At 38.2% G+C, this 27,864-nt stretch overlaps 1 protein-coding gene across 2 annotated transcripts; it reads left to right on the top strand.

Moving 5' to 3' along the window:
* The first annotated feature begins 688 nt into the window (after nt 1-688).
* On the top strand, nt 689-27,134 carry EMB (embigin). Of its 2 annotated transcripts, none has more exons than XM_032206615.1 (11): nt 689-888; nt 6,496-6,579; nt 8,715-8,807; nt 10,177-10,266; nt 12,917-13,091; nt 14,317-14,405; nt 17,734-17,861; nt 18,810-19,092; nt 19,844-19,877; nt 21,732-21,805; nt 23,049-27,134. In XM_032206615.1, exons 2-10 carry the CDS (start codon nt 6,552-6,554, stop codon nt 21,787-21,789), a joined length of 978 nt encoding a protein of 325 aa, XP_032062506.1. In that variant the 5' UTR covers nt 689-888; nt 6,496-6,551; the 3' UTR covers nt 21,790-21,805; nt 23,049-27,134. The 2 variants fall into 2 exon arrangements, with proteins under 2 accessions (XP_032062506.1, XP_032062505.1); XM_032206614.1 differs by lacking the exon at nt 689-888 and adding an exon at nt 1,477-1,600.
* The last annotated feature ends 730 nt before the right edge of the window (nt 27,135-27,864 follow it).

Raw genomic sequence — 27,864 nt, 5'->3', positions numbered from 1 at the left:
CTAAACAACATTAGAGATGGAGCATGGAAGCTCCTGTTCCTGCGCTCCAAGTGTATTAAGGACTTTCATGCTTTCAACAGCAGAAACGGCTGCTATCTGTTTGTGGTCCTGAACAGCCAGCAGGAATACCAAGTCTTCCTCTGACGCAGTAAGGGTTTAAGGAAACAATTCTGTTCCCAGTTTTCTGCCATTAGTTATATTTCTTAGGGGGGTTCATGATGGGAAGTTTTAATCTGAAGGATGCTGTACTTGTCTTGGAGGACATGGATGGGATTATGAAGGTGTGCAGTGCTGGAAAATCAACAAGTGGAAGATCTGATTTACTTGCACTCTGCATAAATTTCTACAGGTCTTCCAGCCTGTTATCTGTCATGATGCCAAGATGATGTAAAAGCTTAAATGCAGGGACCTTTCTGCATTATTGACACAAACCGTAAGCACAATTCAGCTTCTATATCAGCTGAAGCAGCCTTATTTTGACAAAAAGAAGCAAGTAGCCCATCTGGGAGACTGCCCTTCAAAGCATGCCAGCTGCCCAGATTTTATACTGCAAAATCCAAACTGAATTATTTATCAAGTAACAACAATGTGTATTTCTATTTGTAAGTGCATTTATTTGTATGCGCACACAACTACATATACATTATGGTATCCTGACCAATTAAATTTTGATTTTAGAGGCTCCAGGCAGTCAAGTCCTGAAAAATGTTTGTTCAAAATAGTGCTCTCAGGTGTTGCTGCCCAAGCCAGGAGATTCAGCAAAGACCCTTGAAAAGCCTGCACTCTGATACAGTATAACCCAGCTGCCTTAGAGCCACTGACCCTCAAAGCTGGGCTTTCCAGGAGATCAGCAGACAAAGGGCAGAGAAAGGCCGTGCTCTTCCCTAGGTAATCTTCTCTCAGGAAACCTTACTGGAGCCAGCTGCCCCATGACTTCGTTCAGGCAAGAGGTGGTCCGGCGGCAGCAGCCCCCTTTCGGCCAACACCACGAAGCCGGCCAGCCCCCGAAAGGGCTGGGGCAGCTCCTCGGGCCGCCGCCGAGGCCGCTGTGGTCCGGCGGCCCCCTCCGCCTGCCGCCCGCTCCCACCCCCGCCCTCGCGGCTCCGCATAAAGGCCGAGCGGGGCCGCTGCCGCCCCGCCGGTGGCATGTCCTGCCCGCGGGGCGCGGCGGCGACCTGTGCAACCGCCGCCTGACGTTCGCCGTGCCTGTGGCGTTGCGGGCTTTTTTTTTTTTTTTTTTTTTTTTTTCTCTCTTTCTTTCGTCCTTCTCCCTTTTTTTTTTTTTTTTTTTTTAAATTTTTATTTAGGCTCCTGTCGCCACTGCGGCAGCCGGCCCCCCTCCCACCCCACCCCACCTCAGAGCCGCTGCGGCCCGCTCCAGGCTTTCCCCAGCAGGGCGGTATCGCGGGGCTGGGCCAGCGGGGCTGCGGCGGGGCGCGGCGCCGAGCGGAGCGCGGAGGGAGGGAGGGCGGGTGGCCGGAGGATCCCGGCGGCGGGGAGCCCACCATGCCTGCACGCTGCTCAGGGAGCTGCCCGGGGCGGCTGCTGCTGCTGCTGCTGCTCTGCCTCTGCTTCAGCCTCCCGGGAGGGAGCCCCGCAGGTAAGCGCTCCCCTCCCTCCTCTCGCCGGCCGGCGCCGCTGCGAAGCCGCCGCGGGGCTCGGGGTGGGCTGGATGAAGGGGTCCGGGAGCGCCTCCTCGCACCCGGTCCCGCGGCCCCCCGGAGCATCCCTCTGGGATCCTGCTGCCGCCGGGCTGAGGCGGTGGCGTGCCCAGGAGGCGCCTCTCGGCCCGGCGGTGAGGCTCGTCCTTCCATCAGCCGCCCCCCTCCCCCGGGCGTCGAAGCGAGCCCCCCTGCTCCCCGGTTTGCCTCGCCCTGTCCCTCAGAAACCGGCTTGGGGACAGAGCCCGGGCCTGCAGGCAAGTGGGGTCGCCCCCGGGGACGGGTGATGGTCTGGTGGCTCCAGATCCTCCGCCCTGCCCGCCTTCTGCCTCGCAGATGGGAGGATTTATTAGTTCACGATGCTAGGGCAAGGGAGGTTGAGGCGTAGCGCTTGGTGGTTGCCATATTTTTAACAAATAGCGCGTTATTAAGGTCCTGAAAACCCCCCAGTTCCTCTGAGCCTTAAGCAGGTAAGCTAGTTTAGTCAAACATCAGTATGCCTTTAAGGGCCTGAAAAATGTCTCTTGGAGGAGTCTTATGTAGCAGCTTTCAGTGCTGCTTTTAAAATATTCATAAAAAAAGGACCTGAATGTTCTGGGATGTGTGCTTTCTCTGGTGTTTTTCAGCAGTCCAAGAGCAGGCCAGCCCCTTCTAAGGAAACAAGAGCATACTTCTAAAATCAGTGGATTTCTATTATTGACCACTGTTTTTAAAGTCTGGCAGAGTGCCACAGAAGGGTAATGGATGGAAATACCAGATTTCTGCATATTTTGCATAGAGGATGCAGTTGTTGGGGCACATCTTGCCAAGGCTGGCAGTTCTGCATGTTACGTGAATATTATTAATTCTTCAGCTGCATTTTCCATATGCTGTATATGAGTAAGTAGTTACACATTTTGTGGTTCCTCTGTTAATCACTCCAACACTGAAAGGAGAGCTATACAGATTCCTCCATGGTGATAATCTTCAAGTTTATAGTAGTTTAACAAGAAAACACTGAAGGACAGAAAATGTCTTGTAGTTCTCAAAGCTTGTGTAAAATATGTGTATTTATGTACACACATAAAGTAAAATACCTTTTTAACAGGATCTCAGTGATCAAAAAGTTTTGTGACTGTACATGGCATAATATTTGTAGGAACCTGTGAGTCATGGTTTGGCAACCTGGCCAGATGACACTTAATTTTTGATGATTATTACTACCAGAGCCTGTACCTAATGGTGACTGAAGAAATTCTAAACTTATGTAAAGCCATCAGTGAAATGAGATCCTCTTTGCCAAAAACAAAACAAAAACGCTCTGTTAGGTAGTTTCTGCAAATCTACCATCTTTCTAAAGTAGTAGATACCATGTTTGGTTTTGAGCAGACATCAGAAATGAAACAATGACTTTACCCTGTTTTACCCTCTGTGTGTATAAAGTGAGGTTATTGTTTCTCAGACTTCTTATAAATATGAAAGCATTTAAGAGAAGCAACTTGAGTAAGTAGAAAGGCTTCATACTATGGTTTGCATATTGCCTTAAGTGCTGGAAAATACTGCTTTATTCTTTCAAGCATAGAGACTCTCTGGACAGGTTCTCCAAAGTAAAGTTCTTGCAACCTTGGAAGAACTATTCTAACACTGCCTTTTGGTGAAGTCCAGAAAACAGTATGTTCTGGAGAAGTGCAGCTTCAGCGGGCTTCAGTCAAAATGAATGTTTGCAGCAAAAGCGAATGGAGGGAGTACCACATGCACAAGGACTGAGTTGCAGCAGGTTTGGTGAGATATCCCCCTGCAGCTGGTCAGGCTGTTGCCAAAAGGCCTCCTAGATGTTATTTTCCGATAAGTAACTTGAGTAGAGTTTTTATGATTCTGTTATTTTTGTCTTCCAGTCCTGATAAATATAATTGCTTTGAAATATTTTAACCATTACTTTTATTCTGTACTGAGTTTAGGGTAATCTCTAATTGCTGTGTCAAGGTGTAGAGTTCTTCAGAGCTTGCTGCTTCACTTGAATGCTGTTTCAGTTGCATGGGTTAGTTGGAGCACATGCTGCCAGATTCTTTTAGGAAGAGCAAACCCACCACATCTCATGTGCTAGCTTCCGCCGCTGAAGATACCAAGGAGCTCTGTGAGTGGTAGATACACCTGTTTTCTTAAACTCTGCTTCCGTGTTCTTGTTTTCTGGTTTGCCCTGAAGGCAGGGCTTCTCATAGGGGCATTTGAAAACCCTTTGTTTGGATCCTCCGGTGCTTCATGAGAGCTCAGACTGCAGCTTTTTCCTTTCTAGTGGCACTAGGAGATTCCGGCTGCCAGTCTTGGAAACTGCTGAATGCATTTCCACAGGAAATAATGGGTATTAAATTCATTGATAATAAACATTAAATTAATGATGCTAAATTACACCAAATTGTATCTCGTTCTTTCCCTACTTAACCATTTTTCTCTGCTGCATTTTAGTGAAGACATTTAAGTGGGCCAGGCTGTTTGTAGAAATCAAAGTGAGCAAATAAATTAAAAAGCCTGAAATTTCTCTGGTGATTACAAGTATGGTATACATCATGCTTTATCTCCCAAATACTGGCTACAGCAGGGGTGGTGGAAAAATACATTGGTGTCCTCATATTCATCTGCTCCTTTCTGTGTAAAGATTAGGGCAAGAAGAACTCAGCAGTCCTCACTATTGATTAAAGCTAATGCAAATCAATTATAGGCTAAGGCATTCCAGCCCTGAGTCAATAGTTTGAGAAGTTATTATTGGATATGCTTACATCACTGCCTGCCTTGATCACACTGATCATGCAGCAGTGGGTCATCTCGATAACCTATGCTATTCAGCAGGATGCATATGAAAGGATGAGGTGCGGTGGTACTTCATGCCATGTAGTTTTATGTATGGACAGATGTAGAATCAATGGTGATCAGAAATAACACTCCTCAACTGCTTTCACTTGGTATGTTAATCAAGGAGGACAGCCAAGATGAGAATCCTGTTAGTATGCAAACCATGTTGCAGGATGTTTGGCTTCATTGCAGAGTGATAACAGAGGTGCTGTAGAGCTTGGCACTGGCGCCTTCTAAATTTATCATCTTGGGGTATTCTAATTCCTGTGCAGGTGCTATGTCTACTAAGCTGACACAGAATCAGGTGATCCATGGCACCATGACTCCCTCAGAATGCCTCAAGATGCTGCAGAGATATAAAATTCATGGACCTTCAACCTTAGCCTTAATATCAGGAACATTATACCCCTCCCTCTCATCACTTCTCTCAAGCAGAAAATAAGACTTGTCTTTCTCACAGCTGGTTCATAAGGCAGCAGGTACTAAGTCTGAACAAATTTCTTTATTTCTTACCTTCTTTGGGAGAATGGCAGAGGGGCACTTTTGGCTGTGGGACCAGTGCACTAATTAACTATGAAAAATAAAATGCCAATTGTGAAGAACCACAAATGCTTTGTTTTAAATTACACTCTTCAACTACCTTATAATCTTGATCCAAACTGGGTGAAGTATGATGTGCAGATTGAGAGAGCAGATAGTGCGAGCCAGGCATGATTCTGATGCAGTTTAGTGATAGTACACTGGAGCTGCCATGGAGAAAGCCTGTCTGTCTGTGCCTGTAGTACTTAAACAGCATAGGAGTGTTAGTAGCATTGTTCACTTGTAGGAAACTAGCAGTATGAAACTTTACCAGCTGCTCTGAACGCACATGGCTCTCAACAAGTCTGAATGTGTTCAAACTGATGCAGCTCTTCATTTTTCATTCCATGCTTGATGCTGTCTTGAATATCTAGTAGAGTTTATTACCTCTTCTGTCTGTACTTAAAACTGCAAAACACAACCTATGTGCCCTTCTTTCCCTGGCTACAAATGCAGCTTTGTAACAATTGGCCAAATCACTTAAAAGCTACTGATGTGAGGTTGCTCTAAGGAAGAACACATCCTACTGATAAGTCAATGTCCTGAAATAACTAATCATGTGAAGATCATCTTTATTTTAATCTAACTAGTTCTGTCATCCAAATGTGAGAGCAGAAAGTAAGCTGAAAGCATCTCTGTCTATGTAAATTTTCCAGGGATCTTGAATTCACAACTGAGTAGTGACACAGCAGCATACTAAAACTAATCTTAAAAAATTTCCCTCTTCCCCTGCTGTCCTTTCTCCAGTCAGGAATGTAAAGCAAAACTCTGGAGTGTTGCCTGAGTCTTACAAAAAATGTATTGTAAGAGTCAAATCAGACTTGTGCCGGTGTTGGGGAAATTTGAAATAGTGATTAGCATTATTTAGTGAAGTCAGTGTACGGGGTGACACAGATAGCTTTTCTTTTGCTCATCCAAGTGATAGTTGAAGGTAATGTAGTGGTTCACTCTGTCAAAAGGTAGATGTATGCAAGGTTGTAATGGATTTGTTATTGTATTGCTGAATCTGCCAATCTGTTTAAAAATAATCAATTAATATCAGTATTATCTGCTGCCATAAGCTAAGCCTACAAACAGGATGGGTCTTGAGTACTGGTTATAAAGCTTACTTGTCTGCTGAAATTTCTGAAGAATAGCTGAGAAGAGTGATCTGACTAAAGGGTGACTAGAGGAAAAGATCTGAACACAAAACTCTCGATCAGGTAATTAGAAAGGTCAAGTAAAAGATAGAGCCTCTTCAAGCTCTCTTGCCTAAAATAAGCGAAAGTCAACTAATTAAAAGTAAGTTTTTTGCATTTTGTCCGTTTATGCTCAGAAGTCAAGAAAACAATGGTAGTGGGGAGGCTCTCTTTGAATTCTGTTCATGAACTAGGTATTTCTTAATCATTTCTGAGAGAACAAAGCTTCTTTAAAGCCTTTTTCTTTTTAGATCTAGCTGTGACACCACAGGATGCCAATCAGACTCACGAGAACTCTTTGACTCGGATGCCAACTGGACTTAAATCATCTCCTGGTAATTATTTTATTTCACTATACCTAGAGTCATTATACTTTTTTCCCCAATGATCCTACCTTACTGTGTGTAGAGTTTACACTTTCAGACTAATTAATTCTTTTGTAATATTCTTAAGAAGAAAAAGAAGCAAATGCATTATCTAGGCCTTTTTAAGCCACTTCAAAAATGTAAGCATCATAAGCAACTCATAGACTGTGGAAAAAGCTGACAGTTCCATGAAATTGCCATAAAATCAGACAATGACCCCAGAGAAGTGACAATTCCCAAACCAGAAACATTGCAGGAGGTTCTATTCCAGCACTTATCACTTGACAATTTTTCATGTGAAGACTTCGCTCTTGTATTAGTGAGATATGCAATAATGTCACAGAATCATTTTACCTTCATCTATCTAATTATCTATGTGTCCTAACCTTATGTTGTTCCTGCCCTTTATTTGGGGACCCTAATTGTGGTTGTGATTGGGGGTAGTGTGTTTCATACTGGAGAAGAAACCGATGATTGTTTATTCCTACCTCAAAGAAGAGCAGCGGGAGTTCAGCAGTGCACCAAAGCTCTTGCTGATTAACATGGGCTAGGTGTATTTATATGTGAACTCATAGCAAGTTCTGATAAGTTATTCTAACCACTCTTCTATCTTTGAAGATGGTGCTAGTTCCCTGATGTTCAGCTTCAGTGCTTTTTTAGCAAAATGTGTTTGAGAGCTGAAGTGCAATATCTAATGGATTTAATAACTCTGCATGCACACGCATACACAGACCTATACATGAAGTAAAGTACACAAGGTATTTTGCATAATGTGACCTTATTTGACTATGTTCATTTGATAGGCAGTTTGAGGAAGAAAGACAGTATGAGAAATCTATCAGTGTGCAAGCCATTCTATAAGTTGTCTGTTTTATTTTCTATTTTTTGGAGATAAATTCAGAAGGTACCAGTGCCAGTTTGTATGGTAGTTGTTATCCATCACCTTGAAGGATTTCAGAAATGAACCAGGTGATGCATATAGTACGCTCACATAAACTTGGATAATCGAGAACAACCTTGGTGTGCTGTCACAGCATTTGCACACGTACACAGATTATTCCCAGACCTTCTTCAGCCTTCATGTCTCAGGCGTAAACTTTTAAACTTGTTTGTTTCTACTTCAGACAGAGATTGAGGCTTGCTTGCACTCCTGTTCGGAGAAAGACATAGTGTCTAGCGCTAGGAGACAGTTTCATAATTTGGTTGCTTAAAAAAAAAGCGAATTTTGGACTAGTAGTCAGGATTGACAATAACACTCTACTGTCAACAGCTACCAAATGAACTAGCCTTAAGTGCTTCCACATCGTCCACCTTAATATACAGGTTTATTGTTTCTTTAAACTGACTGAAGCATGAGGGAACGTGTGAAAGCACAGATGGCACAACTCGCGCATAAGACTAATTGCCTGTGGCATAACATTCCTCAGGTTGTGAATTGACACGCTGACATGGTGAAAAAAACAAAACAAACTTGCTTTACAGAATGGGCAATCAGTTTGAAGGCATGTGGTACCTCTGCTTACACTTGCTCAGAGATAGACAAGATGCAAACCACTAGCAGGGACTTCCTTCAGCACAACCAGATTCTGGCAACAGCTATAGCTGAGAAGCGTGTGTGTATTTGTTTTTTAGAACCGTACCTCTAAAATCATTATTTTATGCAGCGAAAGGAAAGGAGAAATACCTTGAGTATGCTTAGGCTTTCAGAGATGGGTTTTCTACTGCATAGTGATCAACTCTGCCACCCAGTGCTTAGAGAAGCTGTAGCCCAGTTTTCTCTTACCTTCCTGACTCCAAAGGGGAACACTTGGGAACCTTCTCAATCCATAGACAAGAGAGATAATGAAGTCTTTCCTTCTACAAAACCTGGGATCATTTCCTCCTACAATACTGTATGATTAGGCAGATTCAACCTAAAATGATAATTCATATTAACTTATGTAAACAATAAAAAACTGAGAATAGAACTACTTTCTAAGTATGTAAAACACAAGGCTTAAAATACATAGTGTATTTTATTTAACATGTGTATTTTTATTTTTTTGTCATTGAAATGTAAAGATAATAAAGTCAATATCTAACAGCTTTGTTTTTAAACCTTTCAGAGCCCATGACAACTACACAAACTGTGAACCGGCAAACGTGGGGAGGCAGCATTTCAGATCACTTGACAGTTGGACCTGATGCATCTACACTTGGTAAAAACAGTTAGATGTCTTATACTTTAGAAATTTCAGCTACCCCAAGGTTCTGCCATGTCTTTTTTTTTTTGTTGTTGTTGTTGTCATTTTTGTTTTAACTTATCAAGTAATTATCTTGGCAATTACCAATAATGTAATTCCTCCATAAAAAGTTTGAAATCAAGACTGTACAAGTTCTGTTTAAAGCTGTACAGAAAGGATCCAGAAACTGAAAAAATGGAAGATTGCTGTAGTTGCATTGAACTGACCTTTCCTCTAAGTGTATTTTCCACTGCATTTTCCCAGAGCGCGTACTTCAGTTTACTAGGAACTTGTTTACTGGACCAATTGTTCACATTGTTTACAGAACCAATGAAATTGAATTGTTTACAGAACCAATGAAACAATTACTTATGTAGAAGTGGAAGGGTGATGTTTCCTTAGCTGGTCAGCATCTGCTGTTAAAGCTACAGCTTTGTTAATTTACTTTATTGCTCTGTTCTTGAAATGTGAAGAGCAGAAGTATAGTGGTAAGCATAAAGTTTAATCCCACAGTTGCCTACCGGACAACTGTCTCAAGTTTTGTAGATTTGTAAGTGTAATCTCTTAGCAGTATGCTGTCCTTAGCCTTACAGAAAAGGCATATTGCTGGCCAACTAATCCCTTTTAAATGTCACTTTTGCCCCCAGAAGGAAGGGACTACACCTAAGTAAGGCAGATGATAAAGTGCGTCAATGCATACTATGTGGGGAAGCAAATTCCCCGTGAGTATAACAGGAGTCTTGTGGAGTATTGTAGAACTCTGACCATGTACCACTGAAACCCAGAGCATTCTTGCCTCTAGATTCAGTGAAGCAGTATCTGGAGAAGATGGTCTACCTATAGCTTTGTGGCTGTTAAATTGTAGTGGTATCAGGAATAACTGTTCCGTCCTTCTGTATTCTCTTCCTGTTTTTCCAATGTTTATTACTTTTCTAAGCCCTGTTTAACTTTGCTGTAGTACCGTACAGGTCTAGGATCCACATCCTGTCCTTAAGAAAAGGACGCATATAAAAATGACTCGTTGAATCAGGCTGTGAAATAGATAACAGTGGCCTTTTTGGAGTATTCTGAAATTTACATTTAAAGCATTATATAAAAAGTAAAAAACATATTCTAAAATGGTATAATTATTACAAAAATGGCCATACGACCCTGATACTTAAAGATTGTGGCTACTAATACAAACTATATGAAAGGATCTCCATAGGAGTCAGCTTTGGCAAAGCTTTATTTTTTTTTTCTTCCTGAAAGATTGCTGTAAGAAACAAATGCAATACCATATTGCTGCATGACTACCTTTTATAGCATCATAATATACCACTTCACTTTCCCCACCACCTTGTAGGTCTGGATCTTACCACGCAGGAGTTCAAGCAGGACACCAAGTCAAACACATCTCATAGCTCTTATGAGAAGTATGAAGTAGTCCTTCCTGGTGAGTATGTTCTCTTCCAGTTATGTTACACCAAATATCAGTGATTGCATACAATATTTTCTGTTTGCTTCAGGAGATAAATGATGGTAACTTCTTTCTGAAGTAAGCCATTCACAGCAAGTGAATGGGCAAGTGATGAGGTCATTTAGAGAAAAATGAATGAATTAGTTGCATTATAGCTATTTTTAACCAAAAAAATAGTTATAATATAAAGATAATAGTTATAAATAGAAAAACTGATCTAACGGGAATTACTTAGAATTGAAAGAGATCATTTAGAACTCCTGTGCAAAATACTGGTATGATATTTTAAGGATAGTCACATAGCATTTATGCTGTATTTTCTTACAGAATGATTTTCTTCTAATATAAAACTAGGTACCTAATAAGATAGTGTCTGTTCCTTGCTCTGGTACAAGTACTCTTGGTACAGATGCCCTAGATAGCAGCGTACCTAATGGCTAATCTTCAACAGCATAGGGTTTTCATGTTCCATTCATTTCAAATGTGGATTTAATTTTAGAATAATGAATTTCAAAAGGTACCCCTTCTATTTTTAGCCACTGTGACTAGCCTGACTGTAAAACTTTACTATTGTGAAACTAATTCTGTTTGCAAAATTACTTTGATCATAAACAGCCAAGGTGAGTTATGCTTGGCTTACTTACTGAGTTTAATAAATGGATCTAATAAATGAGTTGCACTGATTATGGCTCTGCTGTATAAGATTGATGTGTTGTACCTCTTGAGTTCAACAGAGCTATAATTTTTCAGCTGGAACTTGGAGTTCTGGGTACGCTGTTCTGTAAGCTGAAAATATCTCTGTCAGACCCAAAAGAGTTTGAATATTCTTTGGGAGTATCTGGTGGTTCTGCTTCAGCCAGACTTTTCTGCTTTTTAGGTATGATTTTCATTAGCAAGTCAGAGTTGTACTTTAAAACTTTTTCTCTGAGAAAGGACTCAAGGTGTGAAATCCAAGTACACTTTCTTGACTGTCAAGTACTACAGGGTGGGCCTGCGGTTGAGATGAGGTCCAGAATGAATTTTCACAGAGTATTAGGTAGGCTAACCTCAGTTGTGTCTAGAAGGCATGAAAGAAAAGCTATGAAATAAAATGCCAGTGTTGAAGAGTACAAAGTCAGAGGTGATTTTTTTCTTTCATAAAAGGCTGTTTCTTTATATGGATTGGAGAAGATAACTTTGCTGTTGAAACCTACTTTCTGTTTATGCATACTTCAGGCTCATGGATCTGGTTAAAAGCCAAAAACCAGTTACTTTTTTCCCTACATTGCAGGGTTTTCAAATTGACATATATAATTCCAGTGGCTCATTAATAGGAGTCAGCCATAAATACGTTTGAAAATGGTTTGGTTTCAAGCTGAGCAGCTATAGTATTAAAGGCCAGATCCAGCAATAACAAGGTTGTGGATTTTAACAACTTCACTGGCAGCAGGACAATATCCATAATTTTACAGCACTGAAAAAATTTGCAACTGGCTGATACATAGATGCATATAAATAATGACAAGCTCCTTTTGATATTACTAATATAACATTACTAATATAACGTTAATATAACCTGTCAAGGGAAGTGATTGCCCTTCTCTGCTCTGCACTGGTGTGGCCTCACCTTCAGTACTGTATGCAGCTTTGTGCTCCACAGTATAAGGAGGACATAAAACTGTTAGAGTGCCCAAAGGAGGGCTGCAAAGGTGGTGAAGGGTCTAGAGGTGAAGAGATAAGAGGAGCAGCTGAGTCCCTTGGTTTGCTCAGCCCCGAGCAGAGCAGGCTGAGGGGAGGCCTCATGGCGGCCTGCAGCTCCCTCACGAGGGGAGCGGAGGGGCAGGCGCTGAGCTCTGCTCTCTGGGGACAGCAACAGGACCCGAGGGAACAGCATGGAGCTGGGACAGGGGAGGGTCAGGCTTGGGGTTAGGGAAAGGGTCTGCACCCAGAGGGTGGTCGGGCACTGGGACAGGCTGCCCAGGGCAGTGGTCATGGCACTGAGCCTGCCAGAATTCAGGATGCATTTGGACAATGCTCTCAGGCACTTGGTTTGGTTTTTGGGTGGTTTTGTGTGGAACCAGGATTGGGACTCAGTGATTCTTGTGGGTCCCTTCCAACTCAAGGTATTCTATGATTCTGTGACGAACTATACGTATATAGCAATACACTTTTAATCCTCTAAGCATGTATTCATTACAACGTTGTTAACTTTTTTTTTTTAATGTCAGATACAAGTCAAAACGGAGGTTTATACTGTGCAGACACTGTTACCCCAATTCCTATCCCACCTCCTGTGAGAACAAAGTATTTCATAATTTAACCCAAAACAAAAATAAATCAAATCATAGATCTGTCTTTCTCTCAGTGATATGAATATGAATCTATATTTGAGCCTTCTAGGATGTCTACCTGTATAATTGAGTCACTATGTTGTTTTTGTAATGGGTATGTATAATAACTCAGTTACGTTTAAAAGAAAAACTGCTGTCAAAAGCTGATTTGTATTGTAATTTGTTCACACTGGAAAGTGTAACAATGAATACTATAATCCCGTGTAATGGTGAGCACTATCTTTGAATCTCTTCTTTCCTTAGAACAAAGAAATTAGTATTTATATGAAAAATATCTTCTTTTCAACCTCTGTTAGATGATTCTGGTCCTGCTGTGGTAAAAAATATCACTTTGGACCGTGCAGTGAGAATTGAGCTCACATGCAAACTGGATGGTAAATATTCCTCTCTGAAAGTGATTCAAGTGACTTGGAAGAAGGGAAATGAAACAATTGGACACATCAATAAAACGGAAAATAGCTGGAGCATCCAGTAAGTAGCATTCTTTGCAGTTTGACTTTAAGGAATTGTTACATCATTCGTTTAGGGATGTGTATATGCCTGTGTGTATTAAAAAAGAACTGAATGCAATGATTAATAGGTGCTCATAACAGCATACTGAAGCTGAGAAGAGGAAAGAAGGTTGCAGTTACATCAAGCCTGGAGGAAGATCTCCTGTTTCTTCTTTCAGTGCTGGATAAATAATGTTTCTTCAAGATAAGAGTATAGGATAAGGGTAGTGGTTCTTTGAGGCCTGGTAATTCTGTTCAGTAAGCGAAGTAGTAATTGCAGTCTGAGATTGCTAATAGGTCTCAATTTCTTTTCCTACTACCGTTATCTACCATTCTCTCATCAGTGTTGTTTTGCAGAAGTTTGAATGGCATCAGTGACTGATTTTTTACTTCATAACCATCAGAAGAAAGAGAAGAAGGAATAAGATTTACAGGAGAGATTATTTGGCTTGGTTTAAAGGTTTTCAGAACTGTTTTACAGCTCTGCATAAACTTGAGAAATAATGTAAAAATTGTTATTCAATTGATACAATTTACTTTCTTTTTAAGTCAAATAATAAATGGGTTAACTTTTACCAGGTAGTTCCAAGAAAACAAAGCCTAAAGAAATTAACTTAACATCAGTAATGTCCATATAAAATTTCTGTAATGGAAAATGTGATGAGAATGTTCTATCACTGTTCTACTACTCCATATACACAAACACAAAAAATTTCTGTAAAATCAATATAGTCCAGCATCTTCCCTGCTGTCAAACTATTAGGTGACAGCTCTTAAGCTGTTCTGTGTTGGACCTAAACTAATCCATTGATGGATGGGCTTTAAAAAGATCAAACCATTTAAATTATTTCATATAGCATTATATTTATAGCATATGCTATAAATTTCTCATGAAGCCACATCTAACTCAGTAAGTTGTGGATTATACTACTTAAAGACATTTGGTCCTGTGTGAATGCCTGTGAATAACAAGGGTAAGAATGGTGTGTATGTTCCGTATATGCTTTCTAATTTCTTAAAAATGTTGTGTTGGTTTACATTGCACTGAACCTGAGTCTTACTGTTTTACCAGTGTCTGTTCTCTGTTCCACTACTAAACTTTGCTGGTTTCTTCATAATGTTAATCAGCAGTAACTTACAGCTCTAGGACAAAAAAAAAAAAAAACAACAAACCAACATGGTAAAACTTTTTTTTTTTTTTTAAGATTGACAATCTCGGATAACAGTAAGCTGGGAAGTTACAATTGTACCGTAAAAGGTGAAAAAGAATTCAGCGTGGTATTTCATTTACAAGGCAAGTTATGTTATATTTTGCTTCAACTGACAATTGAAATCTGGTATTAATGGTTCCTGGTAATATGGAAATTGCAATTTAATTTGATGAGTAGTCACTAATTATGATCAAGCTAAGTGAGTATGACTACCAAACACAATTTCTATAGAACTGAAAGAAAGCTAAAGTTTTGCAGCAGAAACTAAAAGCCTTTTTAATAAAACCTGATAACAAACAAAAGTACGTAAGCTGATATTATTTTTTTTCTCTCCCCATAGAAAAGTAACTTATTTTTTCCCTACCTTCCCAATCCCTCCAGAGGGAGTACCTATTCATTACTTTTGGTGCAGGTTGGTTAGAGTGGAAAAGGCTCTCTGGATGGTATCTCATATTAGTTCTTCAGACAGCAGAGCTGATGACTTGAAAACTTGGCCTTTGATTTAGTGTTACATGAGCAGCAGTGATTAGCAGAATGGGGGTAGTTTTTTTTTTAACACATTCAGTTGTATTTCTGTAACACCAAATTAATGCTTCAGTTTGTCTTTCATTTATATATTTGTGTAAGAACAACCCATATTATAAACAGTAAGTGTGCTTCATTGGACAGCATGAGTGACGAGCTGAACACTTAGACCTTCTTTCTCCAATAATTTCACCCTTGATAGTTGTAGGTAAAATCCAGTTGACTGAGAAAACATGGAAATGAAACAAATACAAGATACTGAGGACATACATCTCAGATGGAATTTACTTCCATTCAGTCTACACACCATCCAGAGTTTGCAGTGAGCATGGCAATCATTTGATTTATGAAAGCTCCTGAGACTCTGTGTACTAGGAGAGATTCTGACTGAAAATGGCCTCCTAAAAACTCTTGACTCTTAAATAACTACTGTAACTTCAACTGATCTAACTGGCAAGGCTGTGTAATACTCCGTGCTGTAAGCTGGCTTTGTTCAGTATGGTATCTGGTCATATGACTTTAGGAAACTCTCATGAACATTAAAGTTTTGCATAGTGATGTTATCTACTTTCAAGCATTCAACCAGGGAAGACTACCTTGCTATTCTGTGGAAAGGCAAAGTTGTAGTTTATTTGAACCTCTTCTTTTCTGAAAGGGATTGTATACTTTTCTTACCGATATGTGGGTAAGATTTAGTTGAATGGCTACCAAAGTTTGTATAGATTAAAAAAGGTAAGGGAAGCCTTATTCTTTTGGAAATGTAAAATAACAATTTCAGTAAGGGCAAAAATACATCAACAGGAAGTAATCTTTTCCAGAACACAGTGCATAGGACTGGTTGATTTATTATAAGAAGGTGGGAGAATTGCCTCACAGTAGCTGAATACTGGCACAACATGTCACATGATTAATGCAAGAGTGCAGGAAACAGGAAAGAAATCCTTGAATCTTTTAGTCAATAACGCAGTGATAATAATTCTCAAGCAGTAAGAGATGAGTAATGCGTTGGTCTAGACAAAATGGCTAAAGTCATTACAGCTGTGACTAATGCCAATAGCTTTTCCAGTTGGCTGCTAGGCACTGTTGGATGTGTTGCTTCTTCTGTCACCACTCCTCTCCTGGCTTGGAATAACCCTGAAGGCTTTGAGAGGAGTTAAATTCTTCTGCAGGTCTGCAGGAGAGTGTAATGTTTTGAGAAGCTTTATAGGAAGTTCAGATTATTAAACATGGTGACTTTTTATGGGTGTTTTAAACTAGTATTAAACTAGTACAAAGTGTTGTAATAATGGCTATATTAACAAAGGCTATATTAATGGCTACGTTAGCAAACTGTAGTCTTCAGTAATTTATACTTGCCATTTGTTCATGGATTTTGCTTGCTTCAGCAACTGTCCAGGTACGTGTGCTGTGAAACAAAACTGTTCTTTAAAACAGTGTGGAAAACTGATATAAATACCTGTTTTTTTTTTCGTTTTTTTTTTTTTTTTTTTGTTTGTTTGTTTGTTTTTTGTTTTTTTTTGTAGCAGCAGTGTTTTGTCTCCATTCTGGGTGATTTGAATAGAAAAAATCTGGGAGGACAAAGAATACAATCCCTGCCTGCAAAATAAACTGCTCTGTTGGAGAGCCAGATCCCAGAATGCATGATGGACATTAATGTCCGTAATCATATCTGAGGTGGTCACGTGTTGCTGCTTAGGTCTACAATTGTGCTTTGAGACTGATCAGCATGGCCAAAATCTTTTTGACTACTATGGAAATTCACTGGGCTGGCTACAAGGATTTTTGTATTTGCTTTGACATGTTTTCTGCTTTTTTTCCAACTTGATTTTTTTGCACCATGTGTAAATTGCAGAGGAGGTGGTAGTAGTTATTAGTGAAGTTCTATCTTTTAATGACAGAGGTGAAGATACTCTGACACTACTCTTTTAAGTATGCCAAATCATTCTGTCATAACTGCTAAAGGTAAATTCTTGGCATGTTTTTTCTTGTGTGACCAATAGCATTTAAAAGATGTACCAGATCTGTACTTAGAGAGCAATGAAACTTAACAAATGAAAATAAAATAAAAGGCAAAACATGCTGGTAAACATCAAACAAATGAGGGAAAGGAGGGGGAAGGGGAAATATGTAGTCTGTTGTGATATCTCACATATGCTCAGCTCTATCTCCGTGCAATGCCTCAACATATTCAAAAGTCATTTATGGGCTTCTGCTCTTGGAAGGCTGCAGAGTATATGCAGTTATAAAAGTTAGGACAAATAGCTCCAAAGTTGGAACCTGACGTCTTGTTTCTTGTGGCCAGGTTCCTTGCTTAGCAAGGTTGGACAAAAAGTCCTTTTTACTGGCATATACCCCAAAATTGTTTTTACTTTAGCTAAGAAAATATTTACAACTATAAAACTCCCTTAATCTATAAAGATCCTTTCAGTCATACACAAAAAGATCTGCATGCAGATCTTGCTTGATGCTATTACTTGGTAGCATTACAGCTGGAGTAGAAGTGTGGCAGTTTCTAAATTGAGTGAAATTGCAGAAAAGCTTCTGTAACTTTCTAATGTACTAAAAATGAAACCTAGCTCACAGCTGTCAGGGAGGTAAGAGGAAATGGACAAGGGTAGAAATCACCAATACAAGTTGGCAACTTTAATGATTATATATAAACTCAGAACAGTATTTCTGTAGTCCTCTGTAGAAATTCTGCATTTGGAACATCAGCCTGAAATGACTTTTCATTAGTCATGTGGTAAGTGGTATAATTACCTGTTAGTCATTCAAAGGGAAATAAAACAAATAGACTACTATGAATATGTATCTAAATATATTTTGTCTTTTTGTAGTATAAACCTATAGTCCTCACTTTATGAACTTTTTTCTACCTATTCTTAGTACCGAAAATTGACGTAAAAGACAAACCTGTAATCACTTACGAAGGAGATATAGCTGTGCTGGTTTGTAAAAGTCTCAATTCTACTCCCATTTCTTGGACCTGGTATATGACCAATGGAAGCGAACAGGTAAGATTCCCATGTGTCAGCCAAAAAAAAAAAAAGGCAAAAAAAAAAAAAAAAGAGAGCAAAGACACTCTCAAAAGTATAATCACTTCAGGCACTATAGACTGCATTTCCATGAAAGGTAATGTAAATCTCTGCTGGGGGGGGGGGTTAAAAACAAAAAAGGCATTTATGCAATATTTAGAAGTACTCATTATTACAGAGATGTAGTGTTTGTGTTTTGGCTTGGAAAATAAATACTGTACGAAAAGTCTCTGCTATACTCCTACAGTCTGGAGTAAAGTAGTAAATCAAACTAGGTGAGTCTCGTGATACCTTTTTAAAAATAAATAATAATAAAAAATATATTAATGATGGTTACATTTATCAAATCTTACTGTTTGACACCAAAGAACCTTACCATAGCAGGATGATTTCTTTAGACAAGTAATGCTTTTGGAAACTTGACAGAACAGGAATGTCTCCATTCTTTTTCTGCTTGTCTTTACAAGCATGTTCCCATTTCCTAGCCAATAAGACCTTTTTTAAAAATGGACCTGAAGGTAGTCATCCTATGGTGGATACTGTTGTGCAACTTGATTCTGAAGGAGCTGAAATAATCTTTTCACTTCAGCTCCTACCTTAAGAGCCTAGATCAGCAGTTTCCCAGCATTCAGGTTCCCCATTAGCCTGAGGAGCTAATGTGATCTTAAATTAATTGACTAAAGCAAGTCAAGTAACTTGCTCCCTAACAGTACATATTTTTGTTCACTAAATATGAAGGGAACGAATGGTGCCCAGCTAAGATAAATTATTCTAAATCCATTTAAGGTGGGCTACTTATAAATGCCACATATTCTTAATTAATTTTACATCTCTCTCTATACTACTTTCTATACTAGAACTGTTACAAGTAATTTGATTAAACACTTTCTCATTGTATTAATATGACTTCTAATTTTCTATTTTCAGATTGCCATTAATGACTCTTTGCTGTTGGACAAGTATGTAATAGATAAAGTGTTTCCCAACGTAACCCAACTGAAGATACTGAAGCTCACCAGTAAAGATGATGGTGTATACTGGTGCGAAGCTGCTTTTGAACTAGGAAAAAGCAAAGGAAAAATGAAGCTTAAAGTTCTGTCACTCATGGTGCCACTCAAGCCCTTTCTAGCAATAGTGGCTGAAGTTGTTGTATTAGTAGCTGTTATTTTCCTTTTTGAGATATATTCGAAAAGGAGAGAGAAATGTGCAGGTAGGCTTTTTTTAAGTCTTTCCTAGTTTTCCATTGGCATTACAGCCGAAGGCTGGATATGACTTACACTGCTTCACATACAAGTTCTGTGTGACTTAGTCCGTACACTTCCTGATAAAATAATATAGTGTTTTAGGAAAATGTACTTCAGAATTTTTAATCTTTTCCATGAATCTTGAATTCAAGTATGGATTTCTTTCAATATGAAATAGCTCCTCATAAGTGATTTGATACAGTCCTTAATATTTTTTCCCCTTGCTTCTAAATTAATTTGTTTTGTTATACCTGTTTGGAGAATGTCTGGGAATGGAAGCAACTGCAAGTAGTAGGTAAAAAGTAAACATCTAAACAAAATTCAGTGATCCTTGTTGCTGAACCAAAGGCACGTAGAGGAGCCAAACTAGATGTGCAAGATGATATAAATTATATATATGTATTACATATGTGGGTATTGCATGCATAGGTATGCATGTATTTTATCTGTATATCTATATGTATATACATTAATGCATATCATGTTATATACTATATATAAAATCACATTAATAGAATTTGATCAAAGTAAGTTTATTGACAGATTTGCAAGTATTTCCACTAGGTAGAGGAACAATTAGAAACTTAAAAAAAAAAAAAAATTGGTTTTGCTTGTGCATAGAATTAATGATATAATTAACAATAGGATAACTCTTTTTAGTGTTTACAGTCAAGTAAGACCTTATATAATTCTGTTTTACCTTTTCCTGTTATGCAGAAATTGAAAAAGAATTTGACCAAACTGAGCAACTGTAAGTAAAGAATTTATATTTTATATTTCAATACTTCTTTCATACTAGTTGTTATTCCAATTGGCAAAGATTAATGAATGCTAAAGTACAGTTCATTCTCTTTCTTAAGACTTCATAACTCCAGATTGCAGAATGCTGTTTTCTACCTGGCACTTAATTTTGGTGTTTGGAAGATATTTTCAATTTTCTTTTGTTAGGAAACTATCTCCTCATTCTAAACTCATTCTAAAAGGAAAAACACATTCAAGTGGAAACTTTTCAGAAGAGCTTTGAATTTTTTTCTGACATATTTCTGTTTTGTCCTTGTTAACGTGTTTCTCTAAATTGCATGCAGTCAAAGCCCTGATTGTCCTAGGTACCCTGTAAGGCTGTAGTGGCTGGGTGCTGGGAGCTGGTGTTGTCAGCTGTCTTGTTAACTCCATCTTCAGGAGCGACCCTTCACTGTGCAGAGAGCTTGGGCTCCGTGGGCACTGGATCCACTGCCTTGCTGGAGTCAAGGGAGCAGCTGCAGGCACTTCTGCCACTGTTCTGTTAGAGTGTTGGTGGTTCACTGTACCTTAGGATGATGTGTTTTTAAAGGGTAGTTGACCTAAATTTTACTTCTCTCCCTTCCCCTGTCCATTGAAGCCCAAACACTTTGTTTGTCCTATTAATTTTCCTTTTCTCTTCCAAGATGCCCAGCAGTTCCTTTTTCTCTTTAGATGTGTTGCAGTTGGCTCCCATTTTCTTTTCCCTCAAGGACTTTGCCCCTATATTGTGGATCTGCTGTTCCTGTTCCTCTGAATAGTGCCTTTCCCTTTTTGAATTTCTTGCTGCAGTGACCTTCTTTGTTTCTGTGCACTGTTTTCACTGTCCCATTCTTTTTTCAGTGCTAGCTGAAAATACATTTTAGTGCTTTTCCCCTTATCCAAACAGCTTTAAAGCTGTAATTCCATTATACTATGAAGTGGGGATTTGTCTTGGGAATATAGTGTGCTATTATACTGCTGAATGTTTGGGGATATGTCTTGGGCTGAAAATTGAATAATTGCCTTTGTTGCTCAGCCATGCTTCTTATAAATGTGCTGAAACTGTATTACAATAGGACTATAACACAATATAGTGCACTAAAGTAGTAAGTTTTCATGTTAGGTGAAATGCGGGATGTTTTGTGATGCCATAGTTTTGATCAGCTCCTTGATCTTTAATTCACAGCTCTATCTCATTAGATAACCACATGTAAGGAAAATCTATTATCCTATGTACTAGTTGTCTCATTCTAATAATTGAATATTATTTCAACTACTGGCTGCTTAGAAGATAAATTTGTGTACCACAGAGAATGGCTCCAAAGGAGCACTTCTTGTCTGTTACGTCAATGATGACTAATATGTAGCTAAACTTGGTTGATGAGATCATAATTGAAATGTCACATCCAGCAATGTATTAGATAGGAGGATAGTGATTCAGAAAGATTTTTTTTTCAGCAAGGGAACTTAATTCAAGTCTAGCATAAGTCTTGATTGTGACCAATGTAATATAGTCAGTTGTACTGACAATGTTATCCTGTATATTGTTTCTGTTATTTATGTGGTCATTTACTTTATATACAAATTCAAAAGAACTGAATGAAATGATAGCATAGCAGTTACTTCTGGGAAGACTATCGCTGTCACATGGTGGGTTGTTTTTGAAAGTGATTGACTCAAACCGTCACTATTTGGCTCAAAGGCTCTACTTATTGTGTTTCAGTTTTGTATAATCTTATTTTTTCTTATAAACCAAATATATCTCAGATGCAGTCTGAATCTTGGGATGACTATGCTGATCCTGCATTTTGAAGTTGAGATTTGAAATTTATCCTCTTTTTTACAGTAAATCAGAAGAAAGCAACGGTGTGGAAAACAGTAGCACTAGACACAGAAAAGTTTAATCTGGTTCCTTGAAATGTAAGTAAAAGACAAAATCCATAGACCAAAGTTTATTTTTTTTTTCTTGGTGTACCCTAATACAAGGATAATGAAGAAATCCACTGTGCCATCCCAAATGTTTGTAATGTTTATTTATTTAAATGTGGGGACAACATAGTAACAGTTCCCATGTAGATGAAACAATATGTAGTCATTAATTGTTTTACATCAGCGAGATAGTGAGTCCAAAACTTTGTAGCTGAATGCTTTCATTGTGGAGTAGTAGTTCCATTCACCCATGCAGGCCTTAAATTAGGACCCTGATTAACTTCCTTAATTGTTTGCTTCCTGATCATGAAACGTTTCTGTGAATTTCAGAGTAGGTGCTGAGATGCAGAAGCATTATTGATGAATCTTTCAAGCTGGAATTTTAGATGTTAAGTGGGATTAAGAGAGGAAGGATGCAATAGCAAGGGCAGAACTCAAAGTGGGGAATGTGGCAGTACCAGAGATCTGAAACAAGGGATTATAGGAGTTTAGGAAAGACAGAGCTTGATAGATGGTGACTGAAGGAACTAGTGGTAGAAGAAACCAGAGGATTTGTATCTCTGTGGAAGCTATATAATGAACTTCCTAGATTCTTTCCTCTGTAGTTTAATGACAAGCTCCTGCTTAGGCCATCTGGAAATGCTTCTCAGAAGATCTGTCAGCTGAGGACCAAACCTACACACTCTAGCTGCTTCCCCTTTATCATTCCCTCTACATCAGGCACCCTGATCTCTCAAAGCTCTCATCATGAGATGATAGACTTTGCATTTGTGTCACTACTTGGACTGCCTTCTTCCTTCTCAGAAGTCACCTACCTCAGGGAAGAACATTTCCATGTCCATTGTTCTAAAGACCAAAATGAGAATAGCGTGAGGTAAAGCTCATATAAAGAGAATAACAAATCAGAAAACAAACAAGAACAAATGCTTTCCAAGAGTATGTTGTCTCTTGCATGTTATTGTGCTTGTTGATTGCTGTGACTTAGGCTCCCATGGACTTAACCCATTTGGGTTAAGCACCCATTTCCATAGTCGTGACATATGACTCTCACTGAATCAGTAAGGATTCACGTCTCCAAATTGGGTTTCATTATTTACCTAGCACCTCATGAACTGAACTCAAATACTTTATTAAATATAAACTGGAATGCAGCTTACTTTCAAACAAACATAGAAAAATATTACACAGCAAAATAAGAGAATTGATGTCATAATGTGTTTATTCTTTAATTCAGGAGATTAAGCCTACAGAAGCGGAAATCATCACAAAGCTACAGAAGATATATGCAGCTATGCATTTTAAACATCAACCATGCTTCTACATAGACTCTTCTACACTTGTGAGAAATATGATGCTTTTAAAATAGCTGTGAAATAGCTCATTTTATACTTAAAATGAGTTCTAATATACTGCATATAGACTTCTGGTGTCTGTAACATTGATATTTGTCATTTACTAAAAGGCAGTTTGTATGTGGTCAGATTTCTTACTGTTTTGTGACTGATCTGTTTAATTTTGTCATAAATTAGAACTATGCTTGCTTTTACTGAATGAACAGGTAATATTATCAAAAAGTGGATATTGAAGGCTTGTTAGAAAGCTGGACTTGCAAGATCAAAAATGTATTTCCACCAAAGAAAATGCCTTTTACTAGCATATAAAGCAAATGTGACATACAGCCACTTTTACCAAAGAAATGGTCAAAGGGAAATCTTTATCGTGACTTTAAATGAAACATCAGCAGTTCTGCAACATGCAGTGAACGGAAAATGTCTTCATTATAACTTTTGCTTAGCTTTATTTAAATCAGAAGGAAATATAGGTATGTTTTGAGTACTTAAGAATTTCTTTTAAGATGTCCTGCCATATGGCTGTGGTGCCAAACTATTTCCATATAGGCTAGGCACTTGAATACTGTGCCAATTAGGTGTTTTGGCACTATTTCAGAATAGATGGAAGAAGCAATGGGGTATCATATCAAAATATAATTGAAATAATTCCCTACACTTCTACAAATGTAGACCACAGGATGTATGAAATATGCAGAACCAGTTCTGACTATACTTTATACAGAACATAGAAATTTTAAGAATTTCACCTATGCAGTTCTTAACATATACTGTGCAATTCTTATTTCTACTTGCTTCTGCTTATGGTGTTGCTTGACAAACTCCTATCAGAGAACAGGTGATGAACAGGTGTTGAACAACGAAAAACTCTAGGGTAATACAATAAAGCAGCATGAGTACTACTAGTTCTGTTCACACACAGAATTGTGGCACTGCTTAAATTATGCTATTGTTGTAGAAGAGTTAGCTGCCATAATAAATACACCAATTAATTGCAGTATATATTTGGCAATTGAAAATGTGCAACTAATGGAAGAACAGGCAACTAATAGAAAAACAGTTGATTGCATTACTAGCCTTTTTTTTGCTAATCCAAAAGAAAAAATAGAAAATCTTTTCTTTTGTGGACAGGAGAAAGTGGACTCTCCAAAAGCATTTCTTCTCCCAACAAAAATGTAAGGAAAAAAACAGGCAGCATTTGCAAACTCCCTAGTCAAGTGAAAAGAAAATACATAAATTTTATTGCCTCAAGTGGCCATTTCTTTTTGAAGACAGAAAAAGGTAAAGGCTAGCATTGGCTGTTTTATTAGAAATGAGCAGAATCTAGTCTGATCTGTACTTAAAGCTGCTACATAAATGTGAAAAAGTAGCAATAAACAATCAAAGGTTAGAGCTTGAATAAAAAACAATGGGAAGTATATAAACATGAAATGAATGCCTGTAAGGGCTGAATACTGATAAAGATTTCCCTTGATAAGATACAATGTTTATTATATTTTGCCTTGGAGTTTCTATGCACTATAAAAGACAATGCATTTACAGGTTTTTATATGAATTTCTTATTGATATAACAGGTTTTTTTGCTGTAGCAAGTAAATGTTTTCAGGTTAAAAATAACTACTTCTGTATATTGATAGTTTGAAACATAATTTTAAGTTTGTCATTTGTTATAGAATATGGATTTTTGTAGGAAATGCGGTAGTAAAAAAAAAAAAAAGTAAGCTTACTTATAGGTCTATGAATTGGATTCTGAATAAAGCAGAATTCTTTGTAACTAAAATGAGGCTAGGTACAGTCCAAAAAAGCATACTATAAGGTGAGGAGGGGACAGGGGACTTCTCATCAGAAACTGGAACAACTTATTCCTGCATTCAGTTAGCATTTCTACATGATCTTAAAATTGTGGTATGAGGTCTTGGCCACCCATAGGCATGTTACATGAATAGTGTTTTGTCTTAGTGAACAAGGGCTGCACAGACAGAAGGCAGGAACCAGAGAACCTAAACTGTACCTTAGATCTATGATGTGTTCCTCCTATCAGCACTGTATTAGAATCAAACTGGCTGCTGAAATCGTAGCTTGATCTTTACCTGCCGCCAGCATGTTCTGCTTGCTTTGTCTCCAAGGGACTTGATATTTTTTGGGTTGGCAAGTAGGCTTATTCTTCATGTCTGCCTTGGTTCAGACCTTCTAGGTCTATTCCCTTACTGATGGAAATAATAAAAAATAGGTATTAAATAATTGGCATAAGAAACTGGTATAACTCTACAGGCAAAACCAACTTTTTTAGTTTAGATACCATGAAATTATCTCTAAGGATCTATAAATACATACCTCATGAGAAATAGTTAACACATGTTGTATATATTCAAAATGTTTCTACTGCAGTTGTTGTTCGTATCTGTTTTATTATGCAAACATAGCATTTAACAAAACAAAACAGGCCATTACTAAAAAAAATAGGTAATTCTAGGCAAAGACTCCCTTCATCTTGTTCAAGCCAAAAGATCAGAGGCACAAAACAATTCCTAGGTTATTTCCTTCAAACACAGCAGTTAAATCGAACTGTAAGGATCCACAGTATTAATTCTAGTAAGCAAACAGTCATCTCTAACAACGAAGTTAAACTGGTAGGCTGATTCAAACCATTGCATTTGTCTGGTAAACCTTGTCTGCCTGGATCAAATCCTTGTTTATTTGGCAAGAAGTGATATATTACTGTTCTCCATACCAACAAAAAAAATTAAGCATTTTGTGGAGGAAAATAATTTCACTAAAGTCTTCAAAAGAATGCTAAAGGGCCATGTTTCCTAATGCTTTGACCTATTCACTGAAAATCCCTCTACTTCCTGTACATTCAGAGCAGCTGCAAGACCAGATTCCTAGTTAAGTTGTACAAATATTGGACAAATTTACCAGATTGTGAACATGTATAAAACCATATGAATACTTCCCAAGGACCGAAACCTAGGAATTACTTAATAGTGGGCCGGGATAATTAAGCTATTAGCTGTAGGTCTGTTGATGTACAATTCTGAGAAAGAGAGGAAAAAAGACATCATTACTAATGTTGATACCAAAATCTGCATGTGTGCACCTGTAATTCTTTTTTAGCCAAAGAAAACAAGGTTTATATTCTGCCTTATGTACTTAAAGCTTTCAACGCTGTTGACTGAGCAACTAAAATTTAACTAAAAATAAACTTTCTAATTCTAAAAGAAATAAAGTTGATTCTTGAAAACTTCACGTCTCGAGTAGTTTTGCAGTCCTATTTTCTCTGCCAGGACATGCACGCATAAAATGCATTGAACTACATATGAAATAAGATAATCAAAGTTCCAAGGCTTACAACTTTATACCAAAGTGGTCTTCGAATTGTCTAAATTTATGGATAACTGACTGGGCTTGTTTTTGTTGTTGAATTTTGTAAGACTTCAAACTTCTAATGTTTGTTCCATCTTAGCCAAAATGACTTTTTTTTTTCTTAAAGATATTGTCTGTTTTGTTCTTGAATCAACCTTCCATTTAAGAAAATAAAGATTGTATTATTTTTCATTAGTAGGGTAGTATTTCCATCAGCTGACTTGCTGAATTATTTTCAAGTTGACAGTATGAGTTCTTCAACAGTGCCTTGAAGGAAATAATGTGTTTACCATAGTTAAGTTCATTTTTTTTCTCTTTTGCAATGTTTGTTAAGAGCTTGAGAGGAAATTTGACAGCAAAACCTATTTTTCTATTAAAAGACTACTGAGCCTACTGCTTTTATTATGCTTGCCGTATTTTACTCTCTGATTTTATACTTTGTGCTCACTTGACTGTTTTATTGTTTTGCTTGAGCAGTAAGATATATACAGAAAATGAAATACCTTCTCCTATATGTTTAATATATATGCAATAAGGAGAATAGTTATAAGTAGTATGAAACAGCAATATTGTACTTTAGAAATAATTTCAATAAACTTAACAAAGAATCTATAAAGTGAAGTCTGAATTTGTATGTTGCCTTGGAAGAGTGAAATCGAACTCATTTTATTTCTTTGTCTGTATGAATAACCTTTAACATGGAACACCCACAGCTCTTCTGACCTGTTTATCTGCTTGACCACCATACTGCCTTTACTCAGATGTATAACCTTCTAGGTAGAAATTGTCAAAGGAAGGTGTTGTCCAGGTAATTCCTTTCTAAATGCACATACTGCAATTAATCCTTCCTTAGTGAGACATGTAAGTTGATCAGAACCTATTCTATTTCCTGTGTCAATGGGGGAAAAAATTGGTATTGTTCCAGGATAATGTAAACAGCTGAAGTGGAGTCTAATTATGCAGGGTGAGTCTCAGCATCTGAGATACTGTTATTTATTTTTATTTTTTATAAAGCACAGGATATGAAAACACATTTAAGTGGTTTTATTTATTCTAAGAAGACAAATCTCAGCAATGGGCTTGGAAATTGAAATATATATTAAATTCTGCTCTCTATTTTAAGAGATCTAAGGATCTTCCGTATCATCACAGAATTGCTTGGGTAGGAAGAGACCTTAAAGATCACATAGTTCCAATCTCACTGCCATGGGCAGGGATGCCACCCACAGCATTAAGTTGCCCAGTGCCACATCCAAACTGGTCTTGAACATCCCCAGGGATGGGGCATCCACAGCTTCTCCAGACAACCTCTTCCAGTGCCTCACCACCCTCATAGTG

Source organism: Aythya fuligula, chromosome Z (genome assembly GCF_009819795.1).
Source record: "Aythya fuligula isolate bAytFul2 chromosome Z, bAytFul2.pri, whole genome shotgun sequence".
Taxonomy (NCBI): Eukaryota; Metazoa; Chordata; class Aves; order Anseriformes; family Anatidae; genus Aythya; species Aythya fuligula.
The sequence above is the reverse complement of the archived record's forward strand: the minus strand, read 5'-3'. Positions and strand labels throughout refer to the sequence as shown.